Source organism: Pinus tabuliformis, chromosome 7 (genome assembly GCF_031772625.1).
Source record: "Pinus tabuliformis cultivar Carrire ecotype Pingquan chromosome 7, CPIR1, whole genome shotgun sequence".
In the NCBI taxonomy this organism is placed as follows: Eukaryota; Viridiplantae; Streptophyta; class Pinopsida; order Pinales; family Pinaceae; genus Pinus; species Pinus tabuliformis.
The window spans coordinates 139,544,792-139,568,452 of record NC_142293.1 but is presented as its reverse complement, the minus strand read 5'-3'; the positions used below and the strand labels follow the sequence as shown (position 1 = coordinate 139,568,452).

The 23,661-nt window shown below is 38.1% G+C and overlaps 1 protein-coding gene and 1 pseudogene across 2 annotated transcripts in view; one reads left to right on the top strand and one right to left on the bottom strand.

Moving 5' to 3' along the window:
* The window catches only part of LOC149246143 (DNAJ heat shock N-terminal domain-containing protein), a 443,617-nt gene that overhangs the window by 316,549 nt on the left and 103,407 nt on the right, over positions 1–23,661 (top strand). For both annotated transcript variants that reach the window (XM_089457835.1, XM_089457834.1), the window contains 3 exons: positions 855–1,013; positions 1,351–1,526; positions 23,097–23,177. In XM_089457835.1, coding sequence (XP_089313961.1) covers positions 855–1,013; positions 1,351–1,526; positions 23,097–23,177 — 416 coding nt within the window. The remainder of the gene's footprint in view (positions 1–854; positions 1,014–1,350; positions 1,527–23,096; positions 23,178–23,661) is intronic.
* On the bottom strand, positions 14,512–16,078 carry LOC149246144 (DExH-box ATP-dependent RNA helicase DExH10 pseudogene; annotated as a pseudogene).

Sequence of the window (23,661 nt, the reverse complement as noted above, 5' to 3'; positions counted from 1 at the left end):
CTATCTATGGGCCATCATAGGGCTGCTGGCTGGTTGGCTGATAAAGAGATAGACTGACCGGAGCATAGGTGGAGAGCTCTGATGCAAAGCTCTCTATGGGCCATCATAGGGCTGCTGGCTGGCTGGCTGATAATTTGAGTAGAATTTGTTTTCTCCTATGGGTTACCCTCTTTTGTTGGGTAACAGTCACCTAGTGAGGCTTTGCACTAGGTGCTAGATTTCGCTGTAACAGTCTTAAAAGGAGTTAATTCAGGGCTGTAATAACAAGAAAGTTTTGAAAATCCTAGTTGGAAACATCATGTATATTATATATCAATACACAACTACATTTTGGGGAAGAACTGTGAGTATTATAAATGCATTTTGTTATTTATAACATTTTACCAAGCTAATTTAAGTGCTACTCATATGAGAACAGTCATTTTTGTTAAGTTACTATATTCTTGCTAAAGCCAAAAGCAGAATATTTAATTTTATCTTCAATTTTCTGTTTTTGACAATTTTGTATTACAAATATGTCCACTCGAGTAAACAAATCCACGTCTTTCCAATGAGTGATACTCCTTTTCTCGTCTATTCTTCGACTGCGTGGATGTACCAGAATCTAATTGAGACACATATCTAAATATTATATTAGATCTTAAAATTTAATGGAATAATTTTATATTATTAAAAGCCATCTCTTAATGGGAGCTACTTGTTTTAATTTCTTAAGAGTACTCATTTTCGAAAGTCTCTTAAGGTCATCTATTGGTTTGGCACTTTTTGGTGGATGTGTCCGATACAACTTTGGATATAACATGTGTCTGCAAATTTATCCAATTCTTAATCTTTTTATGTATTTTATTTTGCAGCTTTTGGCGAGCCTATGCTGCACACAATAGGATACATTTATACAAGGCAAGCAGCAAAGCAACTTGGCAAGAATGTATTTCTCGTTGGGGTGCCTTTTTTGGCAGAGTGGGTGCGTGATAAGGGGCACTTCATCAAATCTCAAGTTGTAGCGGCATCAGGTGATCATCTTACATTGTTGGTTGTGAATGTACCAAACCAGTTTACATTTCCCCTACCTGTCATTTTCATGTTTTTGAATGAAATGAATGCCCAAATCCACGTACCTCTAAAAGTCTGCTGTAATGGGAATTTATGTGGTTTTTTTATAGATAGTAGTTTAAGGTGATAAATTAGTTATTCTAAATTTCCAATAAGAAAAAAATACCCAAGATTGATTTTCTCTTAAGATTGGTTATTTCCATTGATGCAGTCATTTTAGAGATAATGTATTATTTATAGAGAAATTTGGATCACTAAAAAATAAGTGACGAGTATATCTTGATCTTAAAAATGTAGGGGCTGTTACTTTAATGCAAATGCAGCAAGGATTGAAGCAAAAATTTGAGAGTGGTACTGCAGAAGAAGAGGTTCTATCAACGTATCTTTTGGAGAACAAAGATGCAATGATTAGTTCTCTTTGGAAAATAAATGTCGCAGATATTGAATTGACATTATTACATGTTTGCCATGCTGTAAGTCTTGCACTAGCTCCCCTTATGTCTCAAAGTCTATAAGTTAGAGCACATTGCTTTTAATGAAGGATTCTAGATATGAAGCATCAATAAACTAGATGAGGTAGACATGATTCAGAATATGGATAAAGACATCTAAGTCAGCAGAAGAACAGTAAAGTTTAGCACCGTTTTGATATTTGGTTTCTTGATCATGACCATTAATCCAGAGACTGTATGTATTCTGACAACCATATAAAATGTTTCTATTCGAGTATTAGGCCCATAAATCACTCGGTATTTATCCCAAAATGGGTAAACTATGTTACTGTTATTTTCCTTTTGTGAGAGTTGACTGAAGAGAATCTGAATCCTAATATGTGTCATCCCCTACTCCAGGAAATCACATGTATTTCCTATAGCAGAACATATCTTGATAGGGAGCCTGTTGTCAGATTTTAATTCTTCCATTAGAGTGATTTATGTCCACATAGACGCCTTTTTCTTTGTGAGAAAGTGCACTTGACATTACTTTGCAAAACAATAAAGGTGCACAGTTATATTTTACATGCATGAGACAATCCACTTTTAACAAAGTCACATGCTACTTAAAGATGAATCAAAATCAATACTATCTCAACTAGATAATATAAGATAATTGCACTAATGTCTGACAAATGACCACTAAAGTAGGTCAATGGGACTGATAGGTACAATGGTGTCCATACAATGTGGTAGCACTCAAACGACTCCTATATAAAAGCAATAAATTAAAAGTAAAATAAAAGTCTAGTCTAGATCATGGAAAGCCAACTATAAAGATGGAGAGATGACTTGTGAGAGAGAGGTACATAGTTAGTGGATCTAGAATCTATGATACCATTGGTACAAGCCTATCTTGGTCCATTGTAACTGTTACAACAAAATATAGCACCCTAGTGCAAAGCCTCATTAGATGACCTAGATAGAGTGCAACAATGGGAGTGTTACCATTGTCACCTCAACAACAACTCTGGTCATTTTAGGGATGTATGTGTTGAGAAATCAATGCAAGTAGATTAGGGTTTGATTCCTCTTTCTTAATAATTACTTGTGAGTTATGTTGGCTTCTTTTACTTCTTTATTATCTTATCTTTCATCAAGCAATTACCATATTACGTGTGTATGAAGACAACAAAAACACAAGATGTAGGCACTATGCCAGGGCAAAACCCCCCTCGAGGGGAAAACCAAGTCAAAAATTCTCTTCCTTGAATAATTTTTTTTGTGACTCTTCAACCTCTACATAGACCAAACCTTCCCTCCACACCAAGTCAACCCTTCCAGATCTTCGACCCCTTTGTAGCAACTCTTCCACCCCAACAACTTCAACTATGCAACAACTTACGACATCAGGCAGTAACTGGTAGCAACAACACTTGGAAGACTTCGATATCACAAACTAGGGCACAAAAGAGAGAGAGAGTAACACCAAAACTTTGATTTCTTCCTTCTCTTTGACCTTGACTCAACTTGCACTCCTTTTGGCTTACTTGATCCACTTCGCACTTTTTCTGGCTTCTAGATAGATATCGAATGAGCTTGAGATGAGATGCTCCAAATGAATTCAATCTCCTTCCTTTTATAGGCTCCACGTGAGGTTGTGTTAAGTTTAGGTATGTTCTATGCTTAGAGCAATTTATTACAATTTTCATAGTTAACTCAATATCTTTTCCAGATTAGCAATCACATCAGCATTAAAGTAAAACTGTAGATAGAACATAAACATAAATCGCAGAAGACAAGCCAAGACAAGAGGACACAAGATGTGGCGCTAGCCAGGGACAAACCCCAATGTGGGGAAACCCTTGATCAATTATTCGTATATGTTCTTCAATAGTTCAGCAGAGAGAGAGAGAGATAGTACAATTACAACAGAAGTCAACACTTCGACTTATCTAAATAAGAGCATAGATCATCTCCAAGTAGATGATACATAAGGTAGCTGAACTCAGTTGAAGACATGCTGCTTCAACTGATTCTCCCAGGTGACTCCATCACCATGCTGCACCTATCATTGTGCTGCTCCTCATCAACACGCTGCACCTCATTGTGCTGCATCATGCAGCACCAATCATGAATGTACCCATCATTGTATTGCTATACTATGTTGAGCTATGCTATGCATTGCTGCTCCATGCACTTGCTGCACCAAGTACCATTGTTGACCCAAGTATCATTGTTGCACTATGATTGCTGCATCATGTACTTGCTGTCCCAAGTATCCACCATGAACCATTGCTGCTATGTACAACAACACTGCTATCCCACTGTAAGCATTGCTGCGCCTTGTGCTTCATGTACTTGTTGTCCATGTATCCACCATGAACTATTGCTGCTATGTACAACAACACTGTTGTCCCACTGTAAGCATTGCTGCACCTTGTGCTTCATGTACTTGCTGTCTATGTATCCACCATGAACCATTGTTGCTATGTTTGTGATTGGTTAGGGCATATTTGCCTGTTGTAATAACCCTTGATCAGCTACTAAAACAACCCTTCTTGACTGCGGCTTACCCTTGGAGAAGTGGTGGCTCCCATCGCTGCTGTTCTGGGCATAGATAGCCCCCAATACACCTTCATGCTGCTTTGTTTTGGAGTGGCTAGGCCTACGTCCCACCACAGACCTCCGCTGCCACCTATAACCCACTCAAACTACCATATGTTGCACTCCCAACAATTTGTAGGGCTGCGGCTTACCCACAACAGTCTACACTGCCCTCTACCAAACATTGGGCACCTAAGAACTCCTCCACACAGGCTGCAACAACCTTTCCTAGTCTCGACCCTTTAGGGAGTAATCTTGGCCTCCCTTATGGCAAACTCGGCCCTCCAAAAGGTCATGAAACAGGCCTCTATAACCACGCTGTTCAACTCTCCTTCGCTGCGACTAAGACAAAGTTCCCTTGCCTCCAACTTAGGGCTATCTCCTTCACAACATGACTGCGTCTTCTTGGATTAGGGCAGACTACGACTATACATCCTTTAGGACTGCGGCTAGGTAATCCTCCTTAGGACTGTGGCTAGGGCATCCTCCTTAGGAATGCGTTTTCCTTGCTAGTGCATCATCTCTAAGGAAGCTCCCTTAGTCTTCTTTCCTCCGATGTCTAGGGCTTCCACTCCTAAATTTCTCTTCCACTAAAACCCAAGACAAGTGGAGAGAAATCAAGATAGAAGTGTGTGTTGAAATTACTCTCAAGTCATCTCCTTTTATACTAAAACATTGAGCACATGTGGGGTTTATTTGGTTGCTAGCCGACCTTGACGAATTGTCTTATAACACAAATAACTTCATAACTCCATGAATACTTATTGGAATCAAATGATCTTTAGATCAATCCTAGACCTCTTGATGAGAGGGAACCAAGAAAAATATTAGCTGCCATAAATAAGGTGATCCACATGGAGTTTGGCCGTAGTTGCCAATTTTAACACTCCCTCTCAACTAGGGAGAACTCCGTCCGCTGATCCATATGTCCGACTGTACTATCTCTGGCATCAGTGCCCTGCACTGCTCTGCTCTGCTCTGTTGAACCATGAAGAAGAAGAATTGATCGAGAATGTCTCATACCATTCTCTACTAACCCGAAGTTAGTTTTCTTGATACCAGATTAATATCACAGGAGAGTGTCTCAAACCACTCATACTGATCCCAGATTAGTTTCATTGATCCCTCTCAACTAGGGAGAACTCCATCCGCTGATCCATATGTCCGACTGTACTATCTCTGGCATCAGTGCCCTGCACTGCTTTGTTGAACCATGAAGAAGAAGAATTGATCGAGAATGTCTCATACCATTCTCTACTAACCCGAAGTTAGTTTTCTTGATACCAGATTAATATCACAGGAGAGTGTCTCAAACCACTCATACTGATCCCAGATTAGTTTCATTGATCCCAGATCAATGGAGGTCATCCTAGCATAGGGAGTACGGTAGATACAATGATGTGTCCATCGATGGTACTACTATGGTCCCTAACCCCATTTGCCTGCTCATTGGCCAGATGAGATGTACTTCCCAGGAGTCCCAGACTGCATGGGTAGGATGCCTTGACAGGAGAACCATTCATCCTGTCCCTAAGTCGCCTCGGGGTATCAGAGGGGAAGGCTGAACCATTCACCCTATACACAACACAACATTAGGGGAGGGTGAGTCGCCATATGGTTGTGTGTTGCTCCAGTAAGTACCCCAAGTCGCCCGGAGCTCCCAGAGCTCAATGCATGCAACATGCAGGACCCTTGTAAGAAGATCTCTCAACGACCCCAAGTCGTTCGGGAAAGTCACAGATTTGACCTTTTCCAGGGGCTTTGACAAAATGTCTGCGACTTGTACATCAATCTCAATGCAATGGAGCCTCCTCGCTCATTGACGTACCATATCCCAAATAAGGTAGTATCTGATGTCTATCTGCTGGAGCAATCATTGAATATGAGATTCCTCAACAATTGAATCCCCCCTTGGTTGTCACAGAGGATCACGGTGGTATTCATCATGTGTACAAACAGCGCGCTGAAGAATTTTCACAACCAGGTAGCTTCACACGAGATCATACTCATAGCTATGCATTCGGTCTCAACGGTGCTTATAGCAACCGACTTCTGCTTCCTGCTCATCCAGGATATCGAACAGAACCCAAAGAGAACCAGCACTCAGAAGTGCTCTTGCGATCCTCCACACTGCTTGCCTAATTAGTATCAGAATAATCATGCAACTTTACATTTCCGACAGTGTATCTCAATCCATGAGAGATTGTGCCCTGAAGATATCTCAAATGATTCTTGGCATCAATCCAATGAGTCTCAACCAAATATGAGCCCAACATGCTAACTGCAAAACATATATCCGGACGGAAGTTCACCAAGAACATCAATGCAAATGAGTTTATGAAACTCAAAGGAATTTCCCAAATTTGGTTCGGCATTACCACCACATAATTTCTGAAAATTAAGATCCATCGAGGTATTCATGGGCTTGCAATTCACCATTCCAAATCCGGAATCCAAATCCCTCTTACTTTTGTAAATGAGAGGGTCTACACCTGTCAGAAATAGGTCGTCCTCAGAAGGTGCCGGTATGAGAGGTTTATCATCCACAACCTTCGAGCAATGGTTTGGATCGACTTCACTCCTAGTGAATCTCAGCTTCATCAGACAGCTATCAATCCTCTCATACTACGCCCAGGGAGTTTTGCTTCAAGCCATAGAGGGCTTTCTTCCACCTGCATACATGAGATTTCCGATCATGAATCTCAAACTCCTCGGTTGTTCCAAACCAGTGGACCTGCTACATGAGGGGAATGGTCCCCTTGTAAGATTTTCCTTCAGTATATCTCGGACATGTACCTTCATGCTCTTCTTGGATTCAAGGATCTCTGTCATCATCTAACTCACATCAGGTAAGGCCCCATAATAAGTAGACCTCACGTGCTATAAATGAGATGTGACAACTGACATGGTCTCCAATGGAATTCCTGCAACTTGATACAACCTTGAACTCAAAGATAAAAGCATCTTTGAAAATTCTATTTTCAAACACATACCTTTCCATCGATGAATGCCACCCTGTAACCTTTGACTTCCATTGCCGAAATGGACACTAGTTTCTTCTTGCGATCAGGTACATAAAAGAGATTATGTAAATGAATTGAGTTATCCTCATTCAATTGAGAGGTAACATTCCCTACACCCTTTCCGGGATAGGTGGCATCGGCTCCAAGTATAATCCCACGATTGCTTCCATCTCTACTAAATTAGAGAGAGCACCCTTCTATCCGGTGAAGTGCCTTGAAGCACTACAATCAATAAGCCAGATTCCCAAAGAATTTGAAGGAGAGGGCCAATAGAAGATAACGCTTCTTTATCTTATCAGGAACAACATTTGATTCTTCAGACCTGGGGTTCCTTGCTTTCTTTGAAAAGTCGACTATTTTCTTGATGACCTGCATTACTTGTCATTCCTCTGATCATTGAAGATGTCCCTGGAATGATTGTTATCTTCATCAAGTGATATGTCCCTATCATTCGGACACTCCTTCGCATAATGGCCGAACTTATTGCAAGCAAGGCATCTGCCTTTCCTTCCACCCTTAGATCTGGACTTCCCATTGAAGTGATCTTAAGGTAGGCCATAAGAAGCTTCCGTCGTACCATTCTGATAATATTCTCTGCTTCGACTTCACCCTTGGTGAATTTGTAGAGGGATGAGGAATCCACTGATCCCCTTGTCCTTTCCCAACTGTCTTCGGTGATTGCTCTTTCACTCTTGCTTGGGCTTTGTCTTCACCTGTAATCCAAGTTAAATTTAGTGAAGGAACATAATATGTGGGTTTTATGCAATAATTGTTATGTTGTCACATCTTTAAACTTATGTGCTATCTCGGTTTTTAAGATGGTGAATAATTATGCATGAGATATATATATATATATATATATATATATGTTCTAAGGCTTGAAATTGTATAACTTATGGTTCAGGTTATCTATGCTATGCATTATGCATTATGGAGTGAATTGCATCTACTGAGGCTCGTATTGCATAAGATATATGTCAGTATTCTTTCGACTATGCCTGTAGGATTATGACAATGATATATGGCAATGCTAGCTACAATGTATTTATGCTAACTATTCCATTAATGCTTGTATGAAGTCATCAAAGTACTGAAATTCTGAATGGATGTTGAATGACCATGATTGATTCTTTCCTCCGAGTTGTAATGTATGCACAAGAAATGTTGAAGGGTTTATTCATGCTGTAGTAAATAAGTCTATTAATGGAACCTAAAGGTCCACATCATGGATCAAGTAAAGCATAGTAGGTAGTTAGTGGTGTGGTGCCTAGGGGGTATGTGACAAATGGTATTGGAGCACTAAGTTCAAATATTGTGGCCTAAGGGTCACCCCACTTCTGCAAGATATGAGGGAGTTGTAGGTCCTAATTTAGGCCTTACACAATTAATAAGTTTTAATGAAGGGTTCAGTTATAAATTGCTATAGGACAAATGTTCCAAAATCCATAAAGGTGGAAATGAAATCTTAAAATGATTTATTGGAGGGGGATGTTGAAGCAATAGCATAATATATATATATATATATGCTATGTTATCTATATATATATATATTAGTTATTGAAATCAAAGATAGTTTTGAGCTAGGGTTGTTATTCCCTTCTAATTAATTATCTCTTTGTCTTTTTCAGACTTATATTGTATATCTTTCTTATATTGAATGTTGGTGAGTAAATGAACTTGTTCAATAGTAAGATAAGATAAAAGATGAAGAAGGAAAAAGTATAAAGTGTATAGAGAATATGATAAATATTAAATAGTAATAAAAGACATAGTATAAGTGATATATACTTGTTTTCTTTGGTTCACTTATTGGGTAGAGGGCACCCATATGATGAGTTTCGCGTTCACCCCCACGATCTTCCATTGGCCGAGTCATAACATGTAAAGCCCTGAAATTTTTAACAATATATAACTATTCCAAATATAAGAATTTATCAATTTGTTGTTGAGTACCTACCTAATGTTGAGTACCTACCTGGCTGAAGATGTTTCTGATTTGCTCCAGTTCCCGCTCCCGTTATCAAAAGACCAAAAACCTCCTAGCCAAGCTAGATACAGTCTTAGCACCCAACTCCAAAATACTTCAAATTCGAAGTATTTTGGCCCCCGTGCCAAAAAGTCTCAAGAACAACTACTCAAGCTCCATTATTTTTTGTGTCTTCCTCTTGTTAGTTCCTCTTTTGTCTTCCTCTGTGTCTAAGAATGTCCCCTTTTCTACAGTACCCTTCCTCCTTTCATGCCCCTGGAGACTCTTCCACCACTTCCCCTTTCTTTATTATTTTAATTTGATAAGTTCATAAGTTGCAGAGGCGGTCACTGCCTTCTCCCTTTCCCAATTTGCTGACCATGCACTCTTATTTATACAATATCTCCTTTATCATAATGTTATGTTTCACTTTTGTTTAAATCGAATTATTTTCATAGTATTATGGCTAAGTTGCACGAAACGGGGAAACGGAAACGAGTTTCCGAAACGGGAAGCGATACGAAACGCGACCTCCCCAAATTTTGGAAACGGGGAAACGCGAATATATATATATATATTAAAAATATTTAAAAATTATTAATATATATATGTGCAATCATAAAGCATTAATGATACATTTACATTATATGATTATAATTTATTACATTTAAACATTAAGAAAAATTGAAGAAATAGTAAGAAAAAACTAAAAAAATGAATGTGGCTTACCCAAATTAATTATCTGTGGCTGAGACTACCCCGAAATGCCAGAAAAGAGAAGAGAAATATGGTTGTAGCTGAGCCAAATCTGCTGCTACTGAAATCTCCTGCTGAAATCTCTTTCTCTTGTTGTTGAAATCTCTTTTTCCTGCTGCTGAAATCTACTTTGCTCACTGCTCAAAACACCCTAGCTGAAACAACTGCTAGTCTCCAAGAGAAACGACTTGCTGAATAGTGTGATGAGAGAATGAGACAAACTGCTCTTTTATAACTTTAGAATAGGTTTCTAGAACATCCTGGAAACCCTAAAAAAATAAAAAAAAAAAATAAAAAAAAATTTTTAAAAACAATTTTTTTTGGGGAAACGTGGCCCGTACGGCTTGGAAACGCGTTTCTGGCCGTACGGCCACGTTTCCGTTTCGGGAAACATGGCCGTACGGCCGGAAACGCGTTTCGTTTCGTTTCCCCTGGGGAAACGACCCCTAGGGCCACGTTTCCTGCAACTTAGTATTATGGTTTTATTTATATTATTCTCTTTATTATATTCACTATTTAATATACATATACTTTCCTTTGACTTTATAGGATATGTTGTTTCTTTTGTAGAATAATATGTATATCATAACTCTTTTGTACATAATACTTTTGGTATAGTTCCTTTGTATGTAGTAGGGTACATACTTCGTTTGTTGTGAGTTCACTATACTACATTTATGTTTAATTTATATAGTAGAATTATATATATGTATTATAGTGGTGGTACGTATATCATATACCCTACTATATTCTAGTAAGTTGGGTATTCATTTCAATAGTTAATTCGTTACCTAACTACGGACGTTTTTTCAATATTAACTAATATATACTAGTGTAGTGCAGGCGATGTATGCATATGTAGCTATCATATGTATGTCTTGTGTGCATGCTAATATCTCTATGTCCCCATTAATTTAAGATGGGTCCTTACATACACCCCTCCTTTAGAAAACTTTGTCCCGAAGTTAGGGTATATAAAGTATTAATGATTATTTAGCGATAAGTATAATCATGTAAGGATTATGTTCCATAATTTGATTTTCGTTTAATGTGGGGACACTTTAAAATTTATATTTTGAAAACTTATAGTTTTTTTTTTTTTAACAACTTTAATATCCATGCTTTGTCCTAGCCGGGTGCCCAAGCTATTCTAAAATCATCCTATCCTTCCTAATCTCTTCCGCTCCCATCCTATCCTTCCTCTACTGGAGTATGCCATGGCTTCAGCTATACTGATCTGTGTCGACTATATCGACTTGATTTCTCAGTAGGCATCCGACAGTCATCATCACACATCTAGGGGAGCGTGGCTCGCACAGTCCTCCCATGACTCCAGGCTTTGGAGGATAAACGGTGGGTAACACCTCCACCCCTCCCTGTAGGACCAGGGTTATCACCCTATCATGGAATCTTATTGAGCCTCAATTGTTCTTGAAACTTTTGTCATCACGTGGTCATTTTGGTAACGATGCTATCTGCAACATAAACACTTGTCCATACATTATCAAATAAACAATTTCTGTATAATTCATACATGTTATCTACAATATAACATACTTGGCCATATTCAACTCATGTCATTAGCTTTCATATTAACCTGTAATTATTCTTTTATTTCTAGCTCATCAATCATATCCATATGCATCAATGAGACAAATTTAAAGATATCTTAATTCATAACATAATTCATGATTTAGATTTTATAGCAAGTTTCATGTTGGTATTTATATCCTAACAATGTTAATTAAATGAAGGCTGTAGAGCATTTGAAAGAACATCACAAGATGGAAGACAATTGAAGTCGTGTACTGAGTAATGCATCATAATTTCAGATTGAAGTAATTGTAAAATTGGTTTTCATTGCCACTTGAAGTTGCATAGTTAACAGGCATTAGAGTTCAGGTTTGATATGCCCAGTTGAATAGATAATTTGATCTTTGTGCTTACTTGGGTATGCCTTTCCTCGGCACATATTTAGCATGCGAATCTTGGTAACAATACGCGAATTGGATAAAGCTTAGTTGGATGGTTTGGTCAAAAGGTTGGATATGCCCAAATTTTCGGCGCATATATGTTTCTGTTATGTTCTAAGTTCTAACCTCTCTGAAAACATTTGTTCAAATTGTATTTTACCTATTCTAAATAGAGGATAACCTTTAAATCTTTGCTTAATGACCTGGAAAGTATTTAAGCAATATGATTTGAAATATATATATATATATATATATATATATATATAAGGTATATATATTGCAATTACTGAAAAAAATATTTCTGAAGGAATGGCTATTCCTATATCTTGAAAATGGCATTGAGTTAAGAGTTAATTATTAAAATAGTTTATTTAATCTTTAATATCCTTGTAGGTGGTGCAGAGTAATCCTTTGTGACTTTGTTTGGGCCATTTTATTGTAATGAGTCCGAGCACACAATGTGGAGGAAAACTTCGTCATTGAAAACCTTGGAAAGGACATCAAGGAAGCAACAATAGTAGGGTTAGATGTGCCATGCATGATGGAGAAGTTGCTGACAAAGATGAAGAAGAGATTGAGAAAGAAAAATTTAAGATCAAGACTTCAGAGATTGGTGTTGAATTTGTTTCATTACAACTGGGGAATGTGGGCTCTCACTAGGTAGTGTGTTCCCAGATGATGGTGAAAAGTCTGTGAAGGAGTGTGCCATTCCTTTGGTGCTTTGTTCATAGTAAGAATGCAGTAACTGAGGCAGTTTGTTCAGAGTCCAATTTTATGCCTACAAAAGCATTGTGAAAATTATTGTGTTGGTGGGAGAGGCAATAGTTTATATTTGTTACTAGATGAAACCAGCTAGAATGATGTAAGAATGCATGTTACATATGCTCTGGATGAAGTTTCCGCAACAATGCATTTGCAAAGATTGCCATTATATGTCTAATAACTTTAATGAAACTCTGAGAAGTTTCTGTGGAGGAATTGGGAGAAATCCCTGTTCGATTATTAGAGAAATGATAAATAGAAGCATAGTAGAATTTGTAGATGTTATCAATATGCTTGAGTTAGAGAGTTAGAGAATTCAAACGCAAGGAATTTTCAACTCATCTTTGGATGAAGGTTGTCAAGCTATTCCAGAGATGCATGCCATGGAGATTGTTGAATTAGACATCACAAGGTTGGATTGCAAGAGGTTTTAAAACCTCTGGTTGACATTAATGAGAATCCTCCTAAACATGAATTTAATCAAGGGTCTAAAGGAGAGTCACCTGGATGGATTACAATTGTTAGGAAATGACAATGAACAAACAATTGTCAATTCTCAATGGATTTTTTTTTATTTTTATTTTTAGACTACTCATGTGCCTACCAAATGAAAATCTCTGACCAAAATTCAATTTAACAGGCACAATGAAATTAATGCGTTGTTGAAAGATTCAAAATGTCATGGAAGAGAGGTTTGCAGTCATAGATGTAGAAATGGAGAATGATAATGAGTTTGTTTGGAAGAAAGCACTTGGTACTGATATTATTATGCTCCAAAACGTTGAGGATCTGAAGGTTTCGTAATTGATAGAATCAAAGAAATTTAACAATTCTGTCATTGCTAATTTGAGTGAAAATGATGTAGTGAAAACTCAGAGACTAAAAAAGAATTTCTAATTCGATAGAACCTTTCCCTTTCCAAAAGGTGAGTTATTACAAGTCTAAATATAAAATGAAGGAAAACATTTCTCATTCTCCTTTTACTGGGCCCTTCACAGATTGACACGGATTACAAGCCTCATCTTAAACTAATGAATTAGTATTGAATGTGTGGAAAAGTGCAACTGATCCTTGTAGACATATTATGCAGATAGTCAAAACGAGTATGAAAATAGAGGATGGAAGTATTGATAAGACTTATCCATTGGTAGACGAACCTGAAAAGATTGAGAGATCAACTTAGTTTACACCAGAAGCCACCTATCCACAGAAACTTAATGACCTTACTTTAAAAAAATTTGTGACTGATGGTTATCAGCAAGCAATGCAAATTGCTCAGTTTAGCATGAAGATAGTGGATAGGTGTGCAAGCAAATTGAGAATTCATCATAGAATTTCAAAAGAGTGGTGAAGTTATTGTCATTAGCATGGATATAGAATGTGATTATACTAGGCAGACTGGTCTTATGAATGGGGAATTTGAAGAGGGGTAAATCGGTGAAGACTAACATAGAAATAGAGGCTGATATCACCCAACAGAGTGTTCATATGAAGCCAGAATCTCCTTTAGTCTCGAATTCTTCCATCCTCTATTTAAAACAGTGTTGACCTCTTAAGTCAGGCATGTGTTTTTAGAAACCGTTGATGCTGAGTTAAAAATTCCCAAGTGAACAGTCACACCATTTCTTTCCACTATTGGTGGCTTACATATAGTTCTGCTTTTTGCAGTATGCAAATCTATAATATTTAAAGCAGCTGAAGCACCCAATGCTGAACTTCTCTTAGAAACAACGTCCTTTGTTGAAGATTCATCAAATGTCAAAGGATGCTTTGGTTCAACTTCCTGCCCTTCAGTCTCTAATAGACCAGTGTACTCCCTTTCGTAGGTAATATACTGGGCTTTTCTCCATCCATGTAATGGAAGGAAACCTCTCTCTGTCCTGAGATTCATGGTAAAAGCTTCAACATATCGGTTTTGCAAATCCAAGTGTGTTTCTTCATCTGCTCTCCCCAGAATTGTCAGGAGCACTATCTTCATCTCTCCAACTACCACACACTGAATCAAAATCACTAGAATTATCCAACTCAGAGTACCACTCTTGCTTTAATTTATGTGCTGCCCATGTAGATAACTGTGTCTTGCACACCAGCTCGGCCATTTCCTGATTCAGAAACTCATCTAACCTCCTTGTCATGCGTATGATGTTGCCCTCAAATATATCTGTTCTACTTATAACCTCTGAAAATGAGGCACCCTTGGACCAATGGTAGATTACATCCATCAAATGTGGATGGGTTGTTGACTCAACATACTGCTCTATATCAACTTCTAACTTGCACTCACGTTGCACCTGTGCAATCCATCGTGCACTATCCTGAAGTTGACGCAATGGCTTCACAAGCTCATTAGTCAAATGTACTTGTTCAGATGATTTATCACATGGAATGAAACAGCTTGCAAGTGCTGCTATTTGATGATGATCCAGCTTATTGAATGTGCCATTGAACATCAATTCTGTCACAAGAAGTTCATCTCTTGTGTCAATGAGACATGCAGCCCGACCTTTCAGTTGCACCACACCATCAGAATCAATGTGTCCAAGTCGCTTAAGCACTCTTGAGCGATTTTTTTAACTCTTCCCTAAATTTGTGAAGCTGAGAGTCATGCATTTTCATTCGAAGTTGCTGAGCTGCGCTATTTAATTTTGCTTTTCTTTGAAAAGACCTCAACTGGTGTTCATCCTGTTCAGACTTATGAAAGGGATGGGCAAGCAACTTTTTCTCCAATGCTTCAACTTCCCTTACAAGTTGGACAAAATCCGGATCATCAATGCCCATATCCTCAATAGGGTCAAGCTTTGGAAGACCTTTTGGAAATCGTTTTTCCAGCTCTTGCACTGCCATAAGTACACTCTGTCTTGCCTCTGCCGGTCGTAGATCTTGTGGAATGGCAACTCTAAGATTACTAAGAGAACAAATAAGGGGCAGTTGAACAGGTACCACATGCATTTCACCTTTTTGTCTAGGAGGAGGAGGACATGGCTTTGGGCGGGGACCATCACTTGTCAAGCCAGAAGCACAATGTAAAAGAGTATCCACTATATAATTACTAGTACGAGAACCCAATATATTAGAAGGTAATGTGCTGGGTGGCATCGATGGCTTTTTCACCACATTAACTACCACTCCCCATCCCCACTCAGTTGTACCATCTCTCACTTTAATCAGCCTACCAGGAACCAGAAATAGAAGAACGCGCTCAGGCCTAGTAATTTCAGTCATCATTTGCTTCTCTAACTCTGCTATGCTTAGTCTCAGTTTATGATAATCTCCTCAGATGCACCAAGCATGGCTGCTTCTTGCTCCAATTTTGCAATCTTCTCTTCAACTTCTGGTAGTGCCTTATCATGTTGAAACTGATGGAAAGAATTCTTGATGCAATATTCAGAATCAAATTGTCCCTCGGCTCGACTCATTAAATTTAGTAGTGTGTAATAGCTCAACCTGAAGGTACTAACTAACGGTGCAAGTTTTTCCCAAGATCATTTCCTTGCAAGACTTCATGTCATTACATACTAATATATGCGTACCATACTAATATATGCCTACGATGGCTCTCGGGTCAGAGCGCGAATACTGTGATGGTTGGGGGTCTCCATTGCCACCCGTCTCTCGATGAATGCCCCGTCCGTGACTTTTCGAGCACCAGGCGGTGAAGGCCCGGGAGCATTCTGACAGATTGGTGGACATCTGCCTTATAGCCAAACGTCATGTGCGATTATAATCAGGCCACGATGATACAAAAATATAAACATTCGATTAGATGTTCCTCTATCTGCTGGTGGTTGACATACGTCAAAGGTTTAGACAATTAATATCATCGTTTGACACCAAACGCCACCTAAGAAATGAGTTTCAACGCGTCAGGTGTTTAAAAATGATGTGTGAACACTTGAATCAATTGTGGGTAGGCTTTCCTTGGCATATGAATACGCATCTGTATGTATGACCAAAAATAATTTAAAAGCCATTCTTTTGTCATAACTGTTACTTTCAGACGTTCTGTCTAGTGTTTCCATAGTTTTTGTGCATCATTGATTTTTCAGAGTTCTGTCCTTTTCTTCATACTTGACTAAGTGCGAGAATACTAGAGTGAGTGTATACTAGAGCGAGTATATCTGTAATCTTTTTCTTGAGTTCGGATCTTGAACAGAGAGAGTATATGTTTCAGACCCTTTTGATGTTGCAGACTTCAGACATAATGATGATCTCCTTATTACTGCTATAACGATGATGAGTCTTCTTCAAGGTTGCCAACAAAAGTGATTTCAAAACAGGTGTGTAAGATTTGCGGAGAGGCTACACTGTGGCTAAGGAAAATATTCACCTACGGTAAAATAGACAGCAACACACAAAATGACCAAGAATACTCAGGATGGAGGGAGAATGGAACAATGCACGGAAGGTATTCTCATAAGCTATCGGACAACGGTGAAACTCCTGTAAAGCATAAATATTAGCATAATAAGTTCGAATCTCATGCTTAGCAACTAAACAGTTCCAACATGTAGTTTAGTAGCTGTGATAATCTTTTATTTATTTATTTAGAATCTGGTTGCTATTGGCGTCAGGTGTAGTAGCGGTGGGGTTTTGAGAATTCTATCGGTGGTGTGTTAGACAGGATTTGGCAGAAGAAGGTGTAATATCAGATCAGAAAGGACTTAAATAACTGCTAACAGATGAAATTACGTCGTTGCAGATGCAAATCACCGACCTTGGCCGTCTATCAATTCTTTGTTTTCTTTTTGGGCATCAAATGTATAATACTTCCATTATTCTCTTGTCCAATATTGGCTTCTTCTCTGAGGACATCATCTTCTAAAATCGCCATCAATGTGCCATTAATAATATTGAGGAGACTTAAATAATTGTTTCCGAAGCTTAAATAAACTTGTATTACTAGTTCTGACTTACTATATATATGATTTATTTTTTGTACAGTGATTTGTTATTTTTTTTTTGCTCTTTGGTGTACACATATTACATAACGTATGAGTTATATCATTACAGGGACAAATATCTCAGATGATAAATCAATACAGTGACAGATTCTCACACTAGCTGATATTTGAATTAAACAACATAAGAACCTCTAGTGAGACCCTGAAACCCTGTATGTATTATCGTGGAGTCTTCAGCAATAAGATAAGCTATATTGGAGATAGACTTAATTCCCTGAAATTGGAGCCATAGAACAAGCTTCACGTCTCTATAGTTATCCAACTAATACATCATTGTAAAGATCAACCACTGTAAAATCCCTCTATTTGTCTCTTCATTACTCATGAGTTCAGTAAATGACTTTAGAACATAATATTTTTTTTTTGAATTCAAACGTAACCTTATCTTTAACAGACTTAACAGATCTGAGAGTTTGAACATGGCTCTGATACCAAAATGTAAAGCCCTGAAATTTTTAACAAGATATAACTATTCCAAATATAAGAATTTATCAATTTGTTGTTGAGTACCTACCTGGTTGAAGATGCTTTTGATTTGCTCCAGTTCCCGCTCCCGTTACCAAAAGACCAAAAACCTCCCAGCCAAGCTAGGTACAGTCTCAGCACCCAGCCCCAAAATACTTCAAATTCGAAGTATTTTGGCCCCCATGCCCAAAAGTCTCAAGAACAACTGCTCAAGCTCCATTCCTCCTCTGTCTTCCTCTGTGTCCAAGAATGTCCCCTTTTCTACAGTATCCTTCCTCCTTTTATGCCCCCAAAGACTCTTCCACCGCTTACCCTTTCTTTGTTATTTTAATTTGATAAGTTCATAAGTTGCAGAGGCGGTCACCGCCTTCTCCGTTTCCCAATTTGCTGACCATGCACTCTTATTTATACAATATCTCCTTTATCATAATGTTATGTTTCACTTTTGTTTAAATCGAATTATTTTCATAGTATTATGGTTTTATATATTCTTCTCTTTATTATATTCACTATTTAATATATATATATATATATATATATATATATACTTTCCTTTGACTTTATAGGATATGTTGTTTCTTTTGTAGAATAATATGTATATCATAACTCTTTTGTACATAATACTTTTGGGTATAGTTCCTTGGTATGTAGTAGGGTACGTACTTCCTTTGTTGTGAGTTCACTATACTACATTTATCTTTAATTTTATATAGTAGAATTATATATATGTATTATAGTGGTGGTACGTATATCATATACCCTACTATATTCTAGTAAGTTGGGTATTCATTTCAATAGTTAATTCGTTACCTAAATACAAACGTTTTTTCAATATTAATTAATATATACTAGTGCAGTGCAGGCGATGCATGCATATGTAGCTATCGTGTGCATGCTAATATCTCTATGCCCCCATTAATTTAAGATGGGTCCTTACACAACATGTACCTCTCTTTTCATACCCAATGCCCGACTGTTTTATATACGTTGCTTTATGCAATTACAGAAATGCATGCAATAGAGAAAATGATTTAACTCAATTGTTCAACCCGGTGGGCGTCTGCTCGATCAACACAACTCATGTTGTGAATAAGAGAAAAGTAAATGCAAGTAGAAAAAAATTAAAGTCAAAATTCAGTTGAATAAAGTGTATCTCTGCTGCCAACATATTGAAATTGTGGCAATTGAGCGTTTAAAACTGGTCAAAACACATGGCCCATCCAACTGTTGACAATTGCTGAAATCCGCCTAGAAAGACATGCGTTATCTTAGAACAATCGCCGTTCAGTGTAGGAGAAATTGCGAGTATATGCAAAGAAGAGTTGTGTTGGTAATTGAATTAAAATCACTATGAATTATCAGAGAAGACGTTGTACAACATAACCAAGATCTGTGCCTTCTCTGTTCTCTGTCATAAATTGTCTCATTGTATTTCCGCCGTAGATTTCTAAGAACTTTCCTTATAAAAATTTTCGTCTAATTATAGGAAATTGAGTTGTATCAAAGGACAATATCATCTTCTTGTCCAGTTGGGAGAATGGCAGTAGGGATACAATCAAACTCTGATGGTCCCTGTAGGCTGCCTCGAATGAGTTCCTTGTGAACCCTCTGTTAAATGACCACGGACGACGAAATGCATGGCTGGAGATGAAAGCATGTTTTTTAATCCACTAGCACTCTTTCGATTCTCAAAGATGATTCTCCTACTTACCTTATCTGGAAGCGTTCGTGAGCAATTGTTGATTGAGTGGTCTTAAAAACAATTAGCTGGATGATGTTTATCCTAGACTCGTAGCTCTTTCCTTTCCACTGTAGATTTAAAGCATGGAGGCCACGTGTAGTTGGATTGGTAATGCAACCCTCTTTGGTTGCCTTATCCGCTGAATTGAAGGCATTCGTTGGTGAATTGAATTATCACCAAAGCTTGTAGAGGATAAGGCTCATTCGAGTGACACGCCTTAAAAATCAGTCAGTGGATAAGCATTATCCTTATTGTCATTCCACATACGTATCACACTTGATGTATTCACTAAACTAGAGCTGTTTCTATAACAAGCATAATCGTGGATAAGGGTTGTTCTAAATTGCATGTGGACCAGTGATTAAATCCCTTCAACGTCATCTCCTCCTTGCGCATAATGACCAGGGGTACGACGGTTTAAACAAAGAGTAGGCACTGGATGATGGCGTGCTCACTGGTGTTGCTACATGTACTCTGTATTGCAGTGCTTGCAGCATGCAAGTGTACATTTTTGTTTAGGGCAAGATAGTCTGATGCATCAAATTGATTGAGCAATTGAGTGCACCAAGGACAATGGGGGATGGACAGGCTCTACTTGAGTGATGTTCAAGCCAATCGAGATCGCAGGAGAAGAGGTGGGTGGTCGAACAATAATTAAATCAATCCTTTCATCCACCCCCTTCACTTACTGTCATTACGGTCCATAGCACAGTTTGAACATACGGTGGCGAAGCCCAACAAATTTCAAGTCTATTTCCTTACCCTCAACGTAAGTCGCATGCCATGTCAAGGCAGGATTCCACTGTAAGAGAACCGCTCCACAACTCTAAAATCCACGACATGTTGTATTTTAATGAAAATTTATTTTTTTATACGACACATTATGAAAACAAGTCATCAATTGATTTTCCTGGAGTTTCATGTTGGCTTCAAGGGGACTGAACCTGGAAACATTAGAGTTTTCAGCATTGCTCTCTTCTCGGCCAAAGCAGAGTAACAATATGGAATATGTGCCACCTGAAATTTCGGGATGAACTAAGGTCAGCCTTTGACTAAGACAATTGGGAATAGATATAAGCTTCATATATTTTGGGTGTTGTTGTAGCGGCTACAACATAATGATAGCAAGAGTGTAGAGATAGCATGGGAGACGCTTGTGAGGGTTTTAACAGTAGTGATAGAGGAAGAGGTTGCTGGAGAGAATTCTTTACGATTGCCTCCCATTTCTGGGAGACAGAAGGAGGCCGATTTATTTCTGCAAAGGGAGGCCGAAATTTCATTGTGAGTAGCCAGTTTATCTTGTGCGAGTCGCTGAAGTCACAGATCGAATTACCATCAGGCAGTATGAATTCACTGAAGTGGTGCCATATGGGGGAGGTAGAGCTCATGCTAGGCTTTTTCCCATGTGCTAATCTTCATGTTTCAACCATCTTTTGCATTTTGATTTTCTTTCTTTTGTTTCATTGTGGCCATGCTATGCTTTTTCTTTATTTCTAGTTGCCTCAACCTCTTAGGGAAAAGTTTTAGTGCCTCAAGGTATGTGAAGTTGTGAGTGCCAAATCCCCAAGGACCAATGGCATGTTGTACTTGTACCCAATGAATGGATGTGAGACATGAGGTTTGTAATGTGGCATGGAAGGGGTCTTAAGTATGGTATGGGGAGAATGGAACACGCTATCTCAATAATGGCTATTTAGGAAGTGCCCCTCCATACTAACTGCCCAAAACAATCAAGTATAAGCACTTGATTGCAAAATGATCAAAGTACCTTTTGGATAGCAGCCGACCTTCATCCAATTGGCTACATTGGATGGCGAGAGGCACATGGCTGATGCAAATGGCAGAGTTGCATGGCATATCATCGTCTAACGGTGGTTGGTAGCGGTTGATGACTGTCTGACTATCAAATGTAGGAGAAAAAATTCCTCCTATGGGGTTACCCATTTTGGTGGGTAACAGGCTCCATATACCCAATTGATGAAAGACACTAATCTATGTGTGTCGATCTTATTAAATTTATTTTCTCTCTTCTTTCATGATAAACTAGGATTAGGATGTGGCAAAATCTGCATTTAATAGCTTAAATCACCTTATATGTTATTGTCCTAGAGCTAAGGTTTGCATCTACTAAATTGAAAAGGGAAAACCTGTAATTTTATGCATTTTTCAGCCATAATTCTAGGGTTGACGTTTAGGGTTTACTAGATGTTTTGTGCATTTTCAGCCATTGAAAACTTTGTGTTAACCTCTCTTGTTTACCTATCCAATAGCCTCTGATATTTATTGATAAACATCACATATGGGCTATTTATCATTGGTGTCATAAATTTTGCATGATATAAAGTGTCTCTCTCAAACCCTAATTTATAACAGTAATCCTTTAATTGATGGTGGCATGGGTGGAATCTATTTTGAGCATCTCCAAGACTTATCTCATCTCTCTAGACTTAGCCAATAGTTTCCTTGCACTCACCATCCCATTTCCCCCGGAGCCTTACTTTAACGATTATTGAATACATTTCTTGGGTGCCTAAATTTACAAGTTCCTTAGAGGTTATTAGCTTGGGAATCCTTGGATTACTTACTCTCTGTGCCTTGTTGGGGAAGCCTCCCTTCTGGGGATAACATCCATCCATAAAACAGCAAGAGAACAGCCACTAAGGTGACTGTGTGGCTGATCTTATTGTGTTCCTATACCTAGAGTGGCTAATGAGGCTTTGCACTAGGCTGCGGGATTTTGGATATGAATAGAAAATCATTTCACTTTTCCTTTGTCTATGTGAGCTTTTCTTCAATGGTTCTGGGTATGCCATATGATTGACCACAACTGATCTTATTGTTGCCCTAGATCTAGAGTGGCTAATGAGGCTTTGCACTAGGTTGCTGGATTTTGCAGGAACAGGGACTAATGACTTGTAGTTTGGATATGCTTTGCCTAGTTTTTGACTGTCAACATTACCAATATAGTAGTATCTATGATGTTGCTGGCATTGGATTTAGGTTGATAACTTGATATATAGTATGTATGAATTACCTATCAAGAGAAGTAACATTTTGGAAAATTCTAGGAATGTGAATAAAAAATCACGTCACTTTTCCTTTGTCTATGTGAGCTTTTCTTCCATGGTTCTGTGTATGCCATATGATTGACCACAACTCATCGAGAGTAACAAATTTGAATACAGTTGCATGGATGCCCAAAAGGTGTGGTTCTAGTAGCATCAGCAGGAAGCTGCAGAGAAATATGCATGAAGTAAATTATATAAGACGTAAGAACTGTTAAAATCAGGGTGTGATGGGCTTAAATTGCAATAGTCTTATTTATGTGAATTCACTGTCGGCTGATTGTGTCCAGGTTCTTAGAGATAGCACTGTTCCAAAACATATATTGAATGCACGAGCCAAAGCTTTAAAGAAATTGGGGACAATTTTCCAGGTATTTTCTTTCAGTAGTCTTACATTACAGTCAAACATAAGTGCTGTTTCTGCTTCTAGCTACTTACGTCTTAATCTAGTCTCCAGAGAAAATACGCTGAAGTGTTTAAATTTGTAAGATTTACTCCTGGATGTTGACTTCTACTTGCATGCTAGCCATTTTGTTTTATTTATTTTACCACTTTATCCCAAACATGCATTTCATTAGGGTTGCATGTTCTGATCAGGAAGACCTTAGCTTCTATTCCTGGGTGTTTGCAACCCTATCTTGCCTTGGGAATACTTTATTTTCCTTCTTCCATACCTTTGTATTGAAAATTGTCAAGTTTGATATGTTTTTTGCCAAATTATAATATTAGTAATTTCCCATATATGATGATATGTTGATTCATGGAAAATGATTGATTGAATGATATTCAGAATTAATGAATATGGGAATATTCAATACATCTTTTTTTCCATGGTGTGAAGCATTTTGATATATA